Source organism: Zea mays, chromosome 1 (genome assembly GCF_902167145.1).
Source record: "Zea mays cultivar B73 chromosome 1, Zm-B73-REFERENCE-NAM-5.0, whole genome shotgun sequence".
Classification (NCBI taxonomy): Eukaryota; Viridiplantae; Streptophyta; class Magnoliopsida; order Poales; family Poaceae; genus Zea; species Zea mays.
The window spans coordinates 224,286,362-224,299,980 of record NC_050096.1 but is presented as its reverse complement, the minus strand read 5'-3'; the positions used below and the strand labels follow the sequence as shown (position 1 = coordinate 224,299,980).

The 13,619-nt window shown below is 45.0% G+C and overlaps 1 protein-coding gene and 2 pseudogenes across 3 annotated transcripts; all 3 read right to left on the bottom strand.

The window, feature by feature from the left end:
• Nucleotides 1-1,626: 1,626 nt before the first annotated feature.
• LOC103645310 (pyrophosphate-energized vacuolar membrane proton pump pseudogene) lies at nucleotides 1,627-2,577 on the bottom strand (annotated as a pseudogene). The gene is made up of 3 exons (NR_163465.1): nucleotides 2,058-2,577; nucleotides 1,928-1,987; nucleotides 1,627-1,833 (listed from the first exon to the last, which is right to left on the bottom strand). The product of NR_163465.1 is annotated as a pyrophosphate-energized vacuolar membrane proton pump pseudogene (transcript).
• Nucleotides 2,485-3,377, bottom strand: LOC109943746 (LOC100272739-like pseudogene; annotated as a pseudogene). Its single transcript, NR_163464.1, has 5 exons — nucleotides 3,332-3,377; nucleotides 3,109-3,162; nucleotides 2,888-2,929; nucleotides 2,706-2,784; nucleotides 2,485-2,589 (listed from the first exon to the last, which is right to left on the bottom strand). The product of NR_163464.1 is annotated as a protein-like pseudogene (transcript).
• A 21-nt stretch (nucleotides 3,378-3,398) lies between these two features.
• LOC103643330 (uncharacterized) lies at nucleotides 3,399-12,143 on the bottom strand. The gene is made up of 6 exons (XM_023300926.2): nucleotides 12,050-12,143; nucleotides 11,459-11,528; nucleotides 11,129-11,381; nucleotides 10,845-11,041; nucleotides 3,678-3,848; nucleotides 3,399-3,575 (listed from the first exon to the last, which is right to left on the bottom strand). Exons 2-6 carry the CDS (start codon nucleotides 11,525-11,527, stop codon nucleotides 3,399-3,401), a joined length of 867 nt encoding a protein of 288 aa, XP_023156694.1. The 5' UTR covers nucleotide 11,528; nucleotides 12,050-12,143.
• Between the last annotated feature and the right edge of the window lie 1,476 nt (nucleotides 12,144-13,619).

Sequence of the window (13,619 nt, the reverse complement as noted above, 5' to 3'; positions counted from 1 at the left end):
TTGGATCCTGTGCCATGATTCATCATATGTGTGAGACTTGGTCCCAGCACACCCGGTGATTATTTCGTGCCCGGGTTTTGGACCACTAAAACCCGGGTGTGACAGAAGTAGTATCAGAGCAATGTTGACTGTAGGACGAAACCTAGATAGAACTGGATAACCATTATCTACTTACCTTTGCTACTCTGATTCTTTCTAAACTTTACTTAATCATTTCTCATCCACTGTTGCTTTACTCTGATTATTTATCTTTTCTTTGTAAAGACTAATGTGGATTTCACACTTTGAAATCATGTACCTAAAGTGACTTTTAGGAATAGGAGACCTACTCTTAGGAACAAAAACAAACTATTTTTTATATAAATATCTATATGCTTGAATGCTTGTCCTTATGATATTTGTCTAATTTGGATCTTTTATTCATTGTGATGGGTTGTGGATCAATGTCCACAATTACATCTGCATATACATCTAGGCATAAAGGATAGTATTTATAAAATAACTAGACAATCTAGATTATCCCCATTAAAATGAACCTAGTATTTCGTATCTATCTCATCTTGACAGATTCTATCTTACCTTTGGACATTCACCTCATACAACTAGTTACCCCAGTCTTGACATAAAACATCAGGTCAAGCCCTGCCAAAGAATCTTCAGTACATAACCAACTATTAGCTCATTCATTCTGCCTACCAAATGATTCCCTTGCAAAACTATCTTACCATATGCTTCTAACTCAGATGGTCAATACCTGGAAGGGTGGTGGAATTGATCTACCTGCCAATCCATATAACTGGAGGGTGCTCAGACAACAACAACAAGCAGAGATGAATCCTCCAAATCCTCCACCAGTCGGTGTTGATCCAACAATTTCAGCCCAGATGCGAATAATGCAGCAAATGGCAGACACTATGGCAGACATGCACGCACATGACAAGGATCTCAGTACCACACCGCTACAGTTGAGAGCGGCAGTAGCACTTTCTGCCTGGGGAAAAAAATTGAGGCCCAGTCTTAAAACAGCTCGCAGAATAATAAGGCATTTGAACGGCAGACCAAACAACTTGGAGGCACCGACCAACCAAATTCTATTCACTCCAGCCACTAACAGCTCTTCTTACGAAAGTATTATATAATATAACAGGTAAAGCTTTATTTGAGAGAACAAATATCACTAGCGTTCTAGTATTTGGAGGTGATGTGTGTCACAATATGTCTTATCAGAAATATCATACGAGACGGTTTATGTTTACAAGTTTCTAGTATACTCACTAACATCTAAGACAATTTGTATAGTCTAGATGACTCTAATAATATCTTTATTTGAGATGGTTTCATATACAGAAGTGTCTAATATACTAACCAAAATAAAAGACACTTCTTGTAAACTTAATGCCTCAAAAGGTATATTTATTTGAGACGATTTTCAAAATCAAACTGTATTAAATCAACTAGAAAAAGACAGCGCCCTATCGGGCACTGTATGAGGCATATATACATAAGTATCGGGGAAGGAGAAAATACGAACAATGAGACCCAAAAAACAGCAGTGCAGCTAGGCGGCTAGCGCACAATACACATGAACTGGCGATTTGGCAGGAGTTATTCAAGATGTTGTGGCCCTTACAGGTACTTGAACAACAGGCCGCTGTGGGTGGCGAAGAAGGGGGCAAACACAAGGGACTCCACCGCCATAAGCTTGATCAGGATGTTGAGGGACGGGCCCAAGGTGTCCTTCAGGGGGTCACCAATGGTGTCACCTATCACAGCAGCCTTGTGGCAGTCAGATCCCTTGGGGCCGAGGGTCCTGGCATGCTCGCTGGCACCAGCCTGAAACAAGGAAAGAATGATGTTGAGGACAAAGTTAGCACTGCCCATAGATGGTAAGACATGGCGTTCGACAAGAGTTTTTCAGAACATTGACCTCAATGTACTTCTTAGCATTGTCCCATGCACCACCGGTGTTGGGAGCAAAGATGGCAATCTGTTAAGCAGAAATTCACAAATCCTAGAACAAGCAAACACATTGAAGTGCACAAGAAGGCAAAGCATGCACCTGCAGAAACCAGGGCACCAGCAAGAACACCAGAGAGAGTCTCAACACCGAAGAGGGTTCCAACAATGAGGGGAGTGAGCATGACCAGAGCACCAGGAGGAATCATCTCCTTGATGGAAGCATCAGTGGAGATCTTCACACAGGTTGCATAGTCAGGCTTGGCAGTTCCCTCCATCAACCCAGGAATGGTGTTGAACTGTCTGCGGACCTCCTCCACCATCTTTAGGGTGACACTTCCAACACTCTTCATGGTCATGGCAGAGAACCAATAGGGAAGCATGGCTCCAACAATCAAACCAATGAAAACCTTGGGGGAGAGGACATGGACAACCTTCACTCCAGCTCTGCTGATGAAGGCACCAAAAAGCGCCAGAGACACAAGAGCAGCTGAACCAATGGCAAATCCCTGCAGTCGAAGGGCGCTTCCTCTGAAATGACCGTGAGAGGAAGAGGACTGACCAAGAAGAAACTCGCCACAATAAAGCTGAAACCTTTGCAGTCGAAGGGCACTTCCTCTGAAATGAAGTAAGCTGAAACAGAGGATGAAATGACGAGAGATAAGAAACTTCCGATAGAAAACATTGTGCATGTTGCACAGAAATATATGAAAAGTTTTGAATTCGATACCAGAAAGTCAAGTTCTTACAGGTCAGTGGACTCATAAATTGTGGTGCCAACAATATAGCTACAGACTGCACGGTTGCAATAAAACCTTGCGCTTTTCCCTGTAAATGACACAAACAGTGCATATGGTTAGTAACTTAGGATAAAAGTTTTGAAGTTCGAATCACTAAATAAACGCAGGGGAGGTCAGGTTTGTATATGTACCTGGTCAGTTGACAGTACTTCACCAGAAATTATCGCATATATCTGCAGAATTCCATATTTTGCATGTCAACAAGTTTATGAATACCACTGGAATGTACTCAAATATAAAAGGCATATTCTTTCTGAATTTTTTTTGGACACTGCCACCTTAAAGATATTTTTTTAACTGTGAAAACTTGAAGTCATAGTGCAGATTTGACAAATCTGTAGGATTCACTTACTGCTGGTTTGGCCAGAACATAGATGATACCCAATGAAGAGCTAAAATATGGAACCTGCATGATATAGTAGCAGATAAATGGACAAAGCTTCTGTAACTGTACCACCAAGTGGTAAATCCATCAAGATGCGATATTTTTTTTTCTTAGAGCATCAATTAGCTGAGGTTCGTTAACGAAAATATAAATCAGTTGATGACTTCAGTAAATTTGATTGGATACATACCCACGAAGCCCATGCAACACCATAAAGCAAAGCCTGGAAAAAAAATTCCCCAAAACCAGTGCCGACGCTATAGAGGAGGACCAGAGGAGGAGGAAGACGCCCTCGTGGCGTGGCTGAAGGCGCAGCGGTCCTTGCCGCAGCCGCCCTTGGGAGAGGGGGTCGACGAGACGGACGGAAAGGGAAGGAGACAGAACGGCATACTCCTCCTCGAGACCGGGAGCGCCTCCTCGGTGAGTTCCTCAACCTGCCTCTTGGTACGCCACCCTCCGTTACAGATGCGGCACCACCGCAGGCTTCGCCGCGACGGGCGAGACCAGGTCTATTGCCGCGTACTCCTCCTCGAGACCGGGAACACGAGCGGCGCCACCACGCCGCGCCGGCGATGGTGAAAGGGCGAGGATGGCTGGGCGACCGCGGCGGCCTTGACGAGCGTCGAGCTGGCCATGACCATGGACGCAGTGACCATGGCGCGCGTGAGGCGGCGGCGCTGCATCTCGGCGGGGAGCACGAAGTAGATCTGCGCCGCATGGAGCTCCTTCCCGCGTCGACCAGCAAGCAGGACAGACGCGCTCCGGCGCAGGCGCGCGGGAGACCTCGGCCACGGACGACGCGCTCTAGGTTCGGTGGCGTCTCCGGTGGGCAGAGTGGCAGAAGGGACGACGTGTGAGGGTTAGCTCGGAAGAGAGAGGAACGCGGAACAGATAACTCTATTGAAGAAAAGTTTCGGGTCCGGGGCGGACGCAGCGCCGCCACGCGTCACGAGACGGATGGCGCGGAGGCCGCCGAGTGCGGACGGGCGCCCAAAAGGGGTGGAGTTTTAATAACTTAGATATAAGACATTTCCAACCATATATCTGTCTCAAAAACCTTCTTCATTAAAGACGGATGTCCAACAAACCGTCTTACCTTACTCAGCACCATATGATAAAAGACGCTTCTATAAAATGCACTGATATTTGTCTTAAGATGTATGTCTTAAATAAGCATATTTCTAGTAGTGACTGGTGGTTCTACCTTGTCATCTTCGGTCCACATCCGCGTGCCTCCCTTTGTGTCTCTGCCAGTGGGACCCTGGCGTCAGGCGTCTTCAACCTGGCACCAGATTCGTTGCGGCAACGGCGTCCGCGGTTTACGCGTGCATTTGGTAGATTGTTCCGGTCTTCTGGCCGGAATCCGCTCGCCTCGGTGAATAAATAGAGCCGTCACCACGACATCCCAAACCTAGAGCTAATCGTGTCGTAGGAGAAGCAAGACAGACCCGCCATTGCCACAATTTTCCGCCGTCGCTGAAGCTCGCGACCGCCGACGTTGGGCTACCCCAAGCCATTCGGAGAGCTTCGCCTCTACACCCTGTCGGTGTCCGTGGTGTCACCACGCAAGTTTTGTGGTCGGGTGGGTGTGAATTTGTCGCCGAAGTTCCAGCGCCACCGCGAATCCTCTAACCGTCGACGTCCGACTCCTATGCAACACCTCCACCGGTGAGTTTCCCCTCAAGCGATTCGCCTCGGTTTTTAGGACATGTAGCATCGTTTGGATTGCTGTTCGGCGCTTGGGGCGTCTGGCAATGAAACTCCGGTGAGGTGCGCCACCATGGAAGCCGGCGGCGCCACCTCGAGCCGTCATGGTCTATGTGGGTGGCTCCTGGTCGTCGATCCATAGATGGAGGGCTCCGATTAGAACATCGCGTACCCATTCGTTTAACGTGATCAGAGCCGTTAGATCGGAATTGCAGGGGAGAGATTAGATCGTGAGTAATTAAATCCTGATCATCGAGCGCTGATCGGACGTCTGTGGTCGTGTATCGATTCGTGGGGGTTGGATTCTAATCTAACCCGTCGGTGTGTGATCGGACGGCTCAGATCCTATGATATCCCTTCGGTGGCCATTTCCTAAAATAGACCCCCGCAGTTTTCTCGAAATAACCCACAGTCCACACTGTGGGAATACTAAGTCTTACGGAAATTGTGATTTAGGCCCCTGATCTCTTAAGACATATTGTGCCCAGTCCAGAACCCCTAGGAAATTCAGAATTTAATAAAGAAAATAGGTTTTTAGTATAAAAATAAATCCATAAACTTGTTTAATTCATTCTAACTCCAAATTGATCCATTCTAGTTTCAATAACTTTGTATTAATATTGTTTATCACCTGGTGTCTCTGTTTTAGCATGAAAACAGTAATAAAATTTATTTCTTAGTTAATCTTGCATTAAATACATAAAACCTTTGGAAATTCATAACTTAAAATCTATAACTCCAAAATTAATGATTCATGTTCCTAGAATCTTATTTTAATGTGTAGATTATTATTATGTATTTTGTTTACATGTTTGGTGTGATGTTATTTTTTCCTATACCATGTTTGTTTGTATTGCTACGACTAGCGCGAGGTTATGAGTCATCTGAAAAGCAAGTTGGTACCTGGAATCTCAAGTGCCAGGCAAGTTGTGCCCTTGATCACTTCTTTTTACCCACTCATGTTCTGATTAATCATAATGATCTGCATAGGTTAATTTTGATGGGACCCAATAGGTTATCCTAGTTTGACTATCTTTATGCCTTGTTTACCACTGAACTTTTTTGGGTAGTACTTGCTAGTGCTATATGTGGATTTAGGCATTGAGATACATATTATTCATACTTTTGTTATCAGTTGTTATTTACTGTTCATGATAAGATCATTATGTTAATTAGAACATGGAGCGACCACCCGGGAAAACAGTGCTACCACAAGGGTAGTATGGGATGCCCTTGGCTGATTAACTAGGAAAGCTAGTGGATGACTACCTTACCCGAAAGGGGCAAGGGTAGTAGGGGAGTGGTCAGTGTAGGGAGGTCCTTGGATTGATTTTGCTGCGTTGGCGGTCAGGCGAGGGATCCCTGCATTGGAGCTTCCTATAAACTGTAGCGGGTTTTTTGAAGCTAGTGGAACTTTGTAAAGGCCTCGTAGTGTTACCCTGCCTCGCTTCCTTGGTAGAGTTGTATGGGGCCCGTACAACCCCATGGCAGATGGGTAACATGACTTGTGGGTAAAGATGCGCAAACTCTGCAGAGTGTAAAACTGGTATACTAGTCGTGCTCACGGTCATGAGCAGCTCGGACCCTCACATAATTAATTTATGGAACTAAATTCAATTTGTCATATGCATTGCATTGCGGGTGTTGTTATTACTTTTGTTCTACTACTTAATTGGGATGTTATTTACTTATACTTAGTAATTGCTAATAAAATTTTGACCAACTTTAAAAGCAATGCTCAGCTCTAACCCTCCTCTTTGGTAAGCCTTACACTTCACATGAGCTCCCACCTTTGGCGAGTTCATGCATATTATTCCCCACAACTTGTTGAGCTATGAACGTATGTGAGCTCACTCTTGCTGTCTCACACCCCCCTCAGGTCAAGAACAGGTACCACAGGATGAGGTGCATGGAGGATACTGCGATGTGTTCGTGAGAGGTCTAGGTCGTCGTCTCCCAGTCAACTTTTGGTTGCTGGACCTTTGTCTCCTTATAATGTAATTATTTATTTTGTATAGAACTCCTATTATATAGTAAAAATGTGACATTCGATCATGTGCCATGATTCATCATATGCGTGAGACTTGGTCCCAGCACACCTGGTGATTATTTTGCGCCCGGGTTTTGGACCACTAAAACCCGGGTGTGATAGCGTCTTACCCCACGCTTACAAGGTTCTTACCAGCACTACAGCTGGCAAACAGTAGCCAATGTGACAGCCTAACGAGTGTGGGTATAATTGCAAAGGAGTACATGTTCTGCAGAGGAAGGTGGAGCTTTGAGAAGACTCACTAAACATATATTTGTGGCACATAAATCACTATCATATAGCAATGCTAAATAAGTATCCAAAGTACCCCTCCTAGCTGCTGGCCTAGAGAATGTATTAGAACAATTGGAGGAAGACACAAAGAAGGTAACAAGGATCTAAGTACAACAAGGGGAACAAGTTGGAAGGAAAAACAATCACAGAGGTGCACATATCAATAGTGTTTATAGAACTAGTTTAAACACGCAAGTCATGTATCTAAAGCATAAAGGACACAATGGATACGAGTACTTCTGATTTTTTTGTATTGTGCACCTTTTTTTCTTGCACTTGCCTTTTATGTTCTTTTTTTGCACAAATGTGTCGCAAAAACAAGATACAACATGAGAATATAAAAAATTTATCGCCTTAGTTTGCACTTTGGCCATTTCAGAGGACCTTACTATTGAACATGGGTGTGCATAGTCGTTGTAGAACCATAATTGCAAATCATGAAGAACACTTATGGATTTTCCCCCATTTAGATGGCTTGAAACATTTGGAAGGAACACAACCGCCATTTCTTCGCATCGACTTCACTAGTGCAAGTTTTGATGTTAACTAGAGATGTGAGCAAATAGCACTGAGAGTAAGGTTTCAACCATGTAATAACAATAATAATACAACGTTCTAAAACTTATTGCTTCTTTTTACATGACAATATGTCATAACATTGCTCCTGCCGATTTATATTAAAAAATTGAAGGCGATGCTTACAACACCAGATTTCTAGAAAAAGTCCCTAAATTTAATTTACGGTGTTAGTAACTAAAAATCATGCTCCAATAGTTAAGGAGATCTCCAAATTTACTAACTTCTTACGTATTTCTATCTACTCTCCAAACTTGGGAAGTTGTTTTGCACTCGTAATACCTCATTTCACTCATCAATAACACTGTAAAATTAATTGTCTGCTATCGAGTTTGCACTCATATACAATTGATGCACTTTAAATGATTTAAGCTATAAAATTAATGAATTTACAATCGAATTACCATGATTTTAAAATATGTAACAACCTAGGAACTGAGACTACTAGAGGCTAGGGTTGTTTTATTTGCAATATATATTTAACAATTTACTAAATTAGATTTTAGGGAACTTCTTTTTAGTAACTAATGAAGATGCTCTAATTGAGCTGTCTGAGCCCGAGCATATGATGTAAACTTGAGCAAATCTAAGACCGTGTTTGATAGTTCATTTATATGGTCATATAAAATATTATTTCTGCACTCGTCAGCTGCACTCTGACCGTGCGCGGATTCGTTCTATTCCTATCAAGCCTTCAACGCCTTAGGCTAACTCCAACAATGGACAGCCATATTGCCCAGCCATTTCCATCCCTGCATTTTACCTGGCCCATAACAGACTTGCTGTTTACAACAAAGCAGCTAAAATGGCTGTGACCGTTGGCCCAACTTGCTCTCCCGCCAAATCTCCAAGACATCCTGTTTTCCCTCGCTTGGACACACCCAAAATCGCGTCCCTTCGTCTTCCTCGCGGCTGTTGCCGTCTCCCACCCACGCATCCGCAACACGACACAGTGCCTCGGCAGTGAAAGAAGATATTCACAGCCTCTAGCCCACAGCTCGTCGTACAGCCTTCAACTCCACTACTCCAGCAATCGGATTCGCGCCGACTAGGAGAGGGGAAGACCAGCAGGTCTGGAGTTGTCGCGACGGAAGCTTCTGACCGCCGCTGTTGCTGTTGATCGAGGGGAGAAGAGAGATAGAGATAGAGAGAGAGAGTAGGGGACACGGTTTCTGGGGACAACTAGAGGAGGGGAAGGCGACCTCGATGCAGAGCTGAAGAATGACTGGTAAAATGCAGCGGATGGAAATGCTTTTGTATTATCCCTGCATTTGTATTATCCCTGGATAATTATAAACTTTGAACACAATTTTTTGTATTATTTGCTCAATCCTCGCAGATTTCACAAAAGCATTTGTATTATCTCCATAATAAAATTGTATGTGTAATCTGTGTTGTTCAGACTTCTCGAAAATGACAGCTTGGTCCTGCCTGAAAGACTCGCATCTTAGGCAGAATAAACGGAAGAAAGATGAACACTGCATGGTAGCTTCGATCATCGCGGCTTTGGAACCTTCTAAACGTAGGAGAGGTGGTTCGATTCCAGGACATAAATTTATGCGTCGCGATAGAGAAGCAGTTTTTGCACAAATCATGAGAGATTACTTTGTTGATGATCCTTTGTACAGCGAAGAGAACTTTCGGCGACGGTATGCAACCCTTTGCTGCTGCCCTTGTCAATATGTAAAAATTCTATAAAGTAATTGCTAACATATTGTTTTCTCATGCATAGATTTAGAATGAGGAAGTCTTTATTCCTCGACATGGTCCACAAGATTACCGAGAAGAATTCTTATTTTCTTCAACGTGCGAATGCTTCCGGGCATAAGGGTTTCCATCCCATTCATAAATGCCTTGTGTCTATGAGGATGCTTTCATATGGAAGTCCAGCTGATTCATTTGACGACACGTATCGCATGGCCGAGTCAACAGTTTTAGAGACTGTGAAGCAATTTGTGAGAACCATCATTTCTGTTTATGAGTCTGAACATTTGCGGCCACCGACAACAAGTGAGCTTGAAACCATTTTACAAGTCAATGAGGCTCGAGGTTTTCCTGGGATGATTGGCAGTATTGATTGTATGCATTGGGAATGGTCTAATTGCCCGACCTCATGGCAAGGTCAGTACAGGGGGCGCAAAGGCAAACCAACCATAATCTTGGAGGCTGTTGCTACGCAAGACCTACACATATGGCATGCATTTTTTTGGATTGCCTGGCTCCCATAACGACATCAATGTGCTCCACAGGTCTCCTATTTTTGATGACCTTGCTGCTGGACAGAGACCACAAACTGAGTTCCATGTTAATGGAACCAAGTATAACATGGGTTATTATCTTGCTGACGGAATATATCCTGATTGGGCTACATTGGTAAAAACATATAGTGAGCCAGTTAGTCTAAAGGAAAGAATATATGCACAGACACAAGAGTCAGCAAGGAAGGATGTTGAACGAGCTTTTGGGGTGCTTCGGTCCAAATTCAGGATAATTTATAACCCTGCTAGGCTGTGGAGCCAAAGTGATCTAAACAACATCATGCATGCATGTGTTATTCTACATAACATGGTGATTGAAGACGAAAGAAATTTGTACAGTGATCACCATGAGTTTGAGAGGTCTTCAGACCCTCCAATTTCTCAAAATAGAGATGTGCCAGAAATTTCTCAGCTGATTACATCGTATACCAAAATTCGTGACAAGGTCGTGTCTAACAGATTGCAAAAAGACCTCATGGAACACATTTGGCATCTCTACGGCAACAATGCAGGACCTTTTGCAAACAGACAAGGCCGGTAGTAAGCTTCTGTTGGTAGCTTTTGGTTAACTATTGGTGTGCATAGAATTTATTTCTATTTCAGAGTCATTAAGGGAATGCTTTTGGTTAACTTTTTGACTCGTGTTACTCTCCGCCATCTTCTCATGCCACTTCGGCTCTCCTCGAAGAATCACCCAACAGTGATGGAATTGCCATGGCCCGGTTCCCTCATACATCCGAATGGCATCATTAATCTGTCCAAAGCAAAAAAAATCATTGCTGCAAAAATCAACATTACAAAAATGTGTAAAAGTTGGAGTCATGTATAAAATGGTGTACCCTGTCCTGCTCATTCTTGCCGCTTTCATTCCTTCTTTCAATTGCAGCAAAGAAACCACAAAATTTATTGACGGCCTTCTGAATTGTGGTCCACCGATTTTCTATGGAAACCTTAGTCCTATTACTACCCACTCCAATGTTCTCCATGAAGTGTCGATGCATTCTTGTATAATACCCAGCTGCAGATTGGTTAGTTCCTGTAGTCGTAACATGAAGTAGCATGTCTCATATAAGGGTTTGAAAATTGAAAATGTGGAGTACTTAAGTCATGGGCCACAACTTACCTACAATAGGATCTGTGCTAACATGCAAAAACGCTGAGCAAATTGCTCTATCTTCCTCCTTGGTGAATGACTTTCCTCGTTGGGCAACCTTCTTCTTTCCCTTGTTGTTTGAGACTTGACTCTTGTCGACTTCTTGAACCTCTGGGTCCTCAGTGGGATGATGACGAGATGCTGCATTAATAGCAAGGTTCACAGGCTGAATTGGTACACCCATGTTATGCATTGATCCAGTAAATGCACCGGTAAGGTTGTACTGAAATAAATTAAACTTCGATTAATCAAGCAGAAAAAGAATGGTAAGCGTAACCTAAAATAAAAAAGGAAACATACCTTCTCAAGTTCCATCATGGCTGAGGCTACAGGGAGCGACCACTCTTCGGAGTTGAACTGGTTGTCCATCCTGAAATAATAAGCGTATCATTTGTTAAACATTTTTTTGTTTCTTAAACAACTCCAAAACTTCAGAACTGCAAGCAAGTAGACAAGGTTTCATGATTATTAAACCACAGGACATAGCAAGCAAAATGGAATGCAATAAACGAACTAGTGTTTTAGAACACAGCCACAACAGACGTTGCTATAGGCTGCAGCAGGTCATCATCTAATCGAATAAAATCGACTTCAGCTAGAGCAAGGGAAACATGAATTAGAGGCCATAGTTGGTTGAATCGTAGATCTAGGTCCCACTGCAACTCAGACATGAAGGACCGCACCTAGATCTACAAACCAGACTCCATGGAGGCGATTGATGGGGATTCGTGGAGGAGACGGCGAGGGAGCAAAGCCTCCGGCATGGTGACCCGCTCGACTGCTTGCGAAGGAGTTCGTCGCCGCCGTGCTCCTCCTGGACACCCTTGGCGTGGTTTACTCTGATGGTGCCGGATCCAAGGGGAAAGACGGGGAGGGGAACTGGGGAAGTACCTGGTCGTCGATGGAGCCGTGCCGTCGCAGATCTCGTGGAGCCGCTGCCCGCCGGTTCCCTCGCGAGGTGAGCGTGACGGTTGAAGAATGGCTGGCGTGTCTGTAACGCCCTGAATTTGGGGGTAGAATTTTTTTCTTCTTTTCTCTCACCAAATTCAGGCGTTACTCTTTTCTTTTCTCGTTCTCTCGCTAAACCTTGACCTTTTCCAAAGTTATAGCGGGGTTTGGCTTGGAATTCCCGTGTCAAGAAAAAAACCTAAATTACTTTATTTTGTGTGATGCACCATGCCGAATCATGCATTCTTTCGATTGCTTAAAAATGTAAGTTGCATTCATCTAGGAAGGTCGGATTTCGAAAAGGAGAAAAAACCTTTTCTCTATTTTTTTTTCTTTTTCTTTTCTTTCTTTTCCCCTTCTCTCTCTCCTCCCTCTTTCTCTCTCCCGCGCCTTGGGCCGCCCTTGGCCAGCCCAACCCCCCCCCCCCCCCCCCCGCGCCCCCTTTGGGCTCAATTGGCCCATGCCGCCCCCCCCTCCCTTTATTTTCCCCAAAACCCCCCAATCCCTCTCCCTCCCTCTCATTTTCTCTCTTCGCCACCCTAGCCGCCGCCCCTGCCCCGTCGCCGTTAGGCCGCCCCGCTCGGCCGCCCCGTCCCCGTCCCCGGTGAGGCCCCCCTCCCCCTCTCCTCCCTCCCCCATTCCCCCTCCCCTTTCCCCTCGCCGCTCGGCCGCCCCTGCGCCCCGGTCCGGCTGCCCGCCGCCCAGCTCGGCCGCCATGGCCGGCTCGGCCGCCCCCCTGCGCGCCCGCTCAGCCGCCATGGCCGGCTCGGCCGCCCCCTGCGCCGCCCCCTGCCCCCCCCCCCCCCCCCCCGCCGGCTCGGCCGCCATGGCCGGCTCGGCCGCCCCCTGCCCCGCCCCGCCAGCTCGGCCGCCCCCCCCCCCCCCCCCCCCGCCGGCTCGGCCGCCCCCGCCACTGCCCAGGCCGGTTCAACCCCCCCCCCCTCTTTTTTTATTTTTTATTTTTTATTTATTCTCTTTCATTACTGTTACTTATTTTATTTTAGGTAGGTTAATCATTGTTCATGTTATTGGAATAGGAAACTTAATTTAGAATTTCGTTATGCTAGCTATTCATACAATTAATTGTTTATCCAGTCCAATGTTGATCAACTAAAAACGACTAGGTTTCCATTAGTGCATATAACTGAATTCTTTTGTTAGAACCAATTGTAACTAATCATTAGTGCATAAGCTTTAACCCCCCCCCCCCCCCGCGCGAGACCTTTTCCCGTTTCTTTCTAACCATAACTGATGCGATATCGAATGTCATACTTAATGCATATTCACTTTATTTGTTCCCTTGTATGATGTACTGTTTGTTTCCCAATTTGAATGGATGAATGTATGTATGCTTGCAATCGCATAGAGAACGATCCGGTCGAAGAGCCCGAGGAGCTCGCAGGAGAAGCCCCTGAGCAGCAGTCGGTTGGTGGAGGCAAGTGTCCTTTGACCTATCTATGTCCTATTCATTATTTAATTCACCTCCCGCTTTACACATTTATGCCTAAGGATT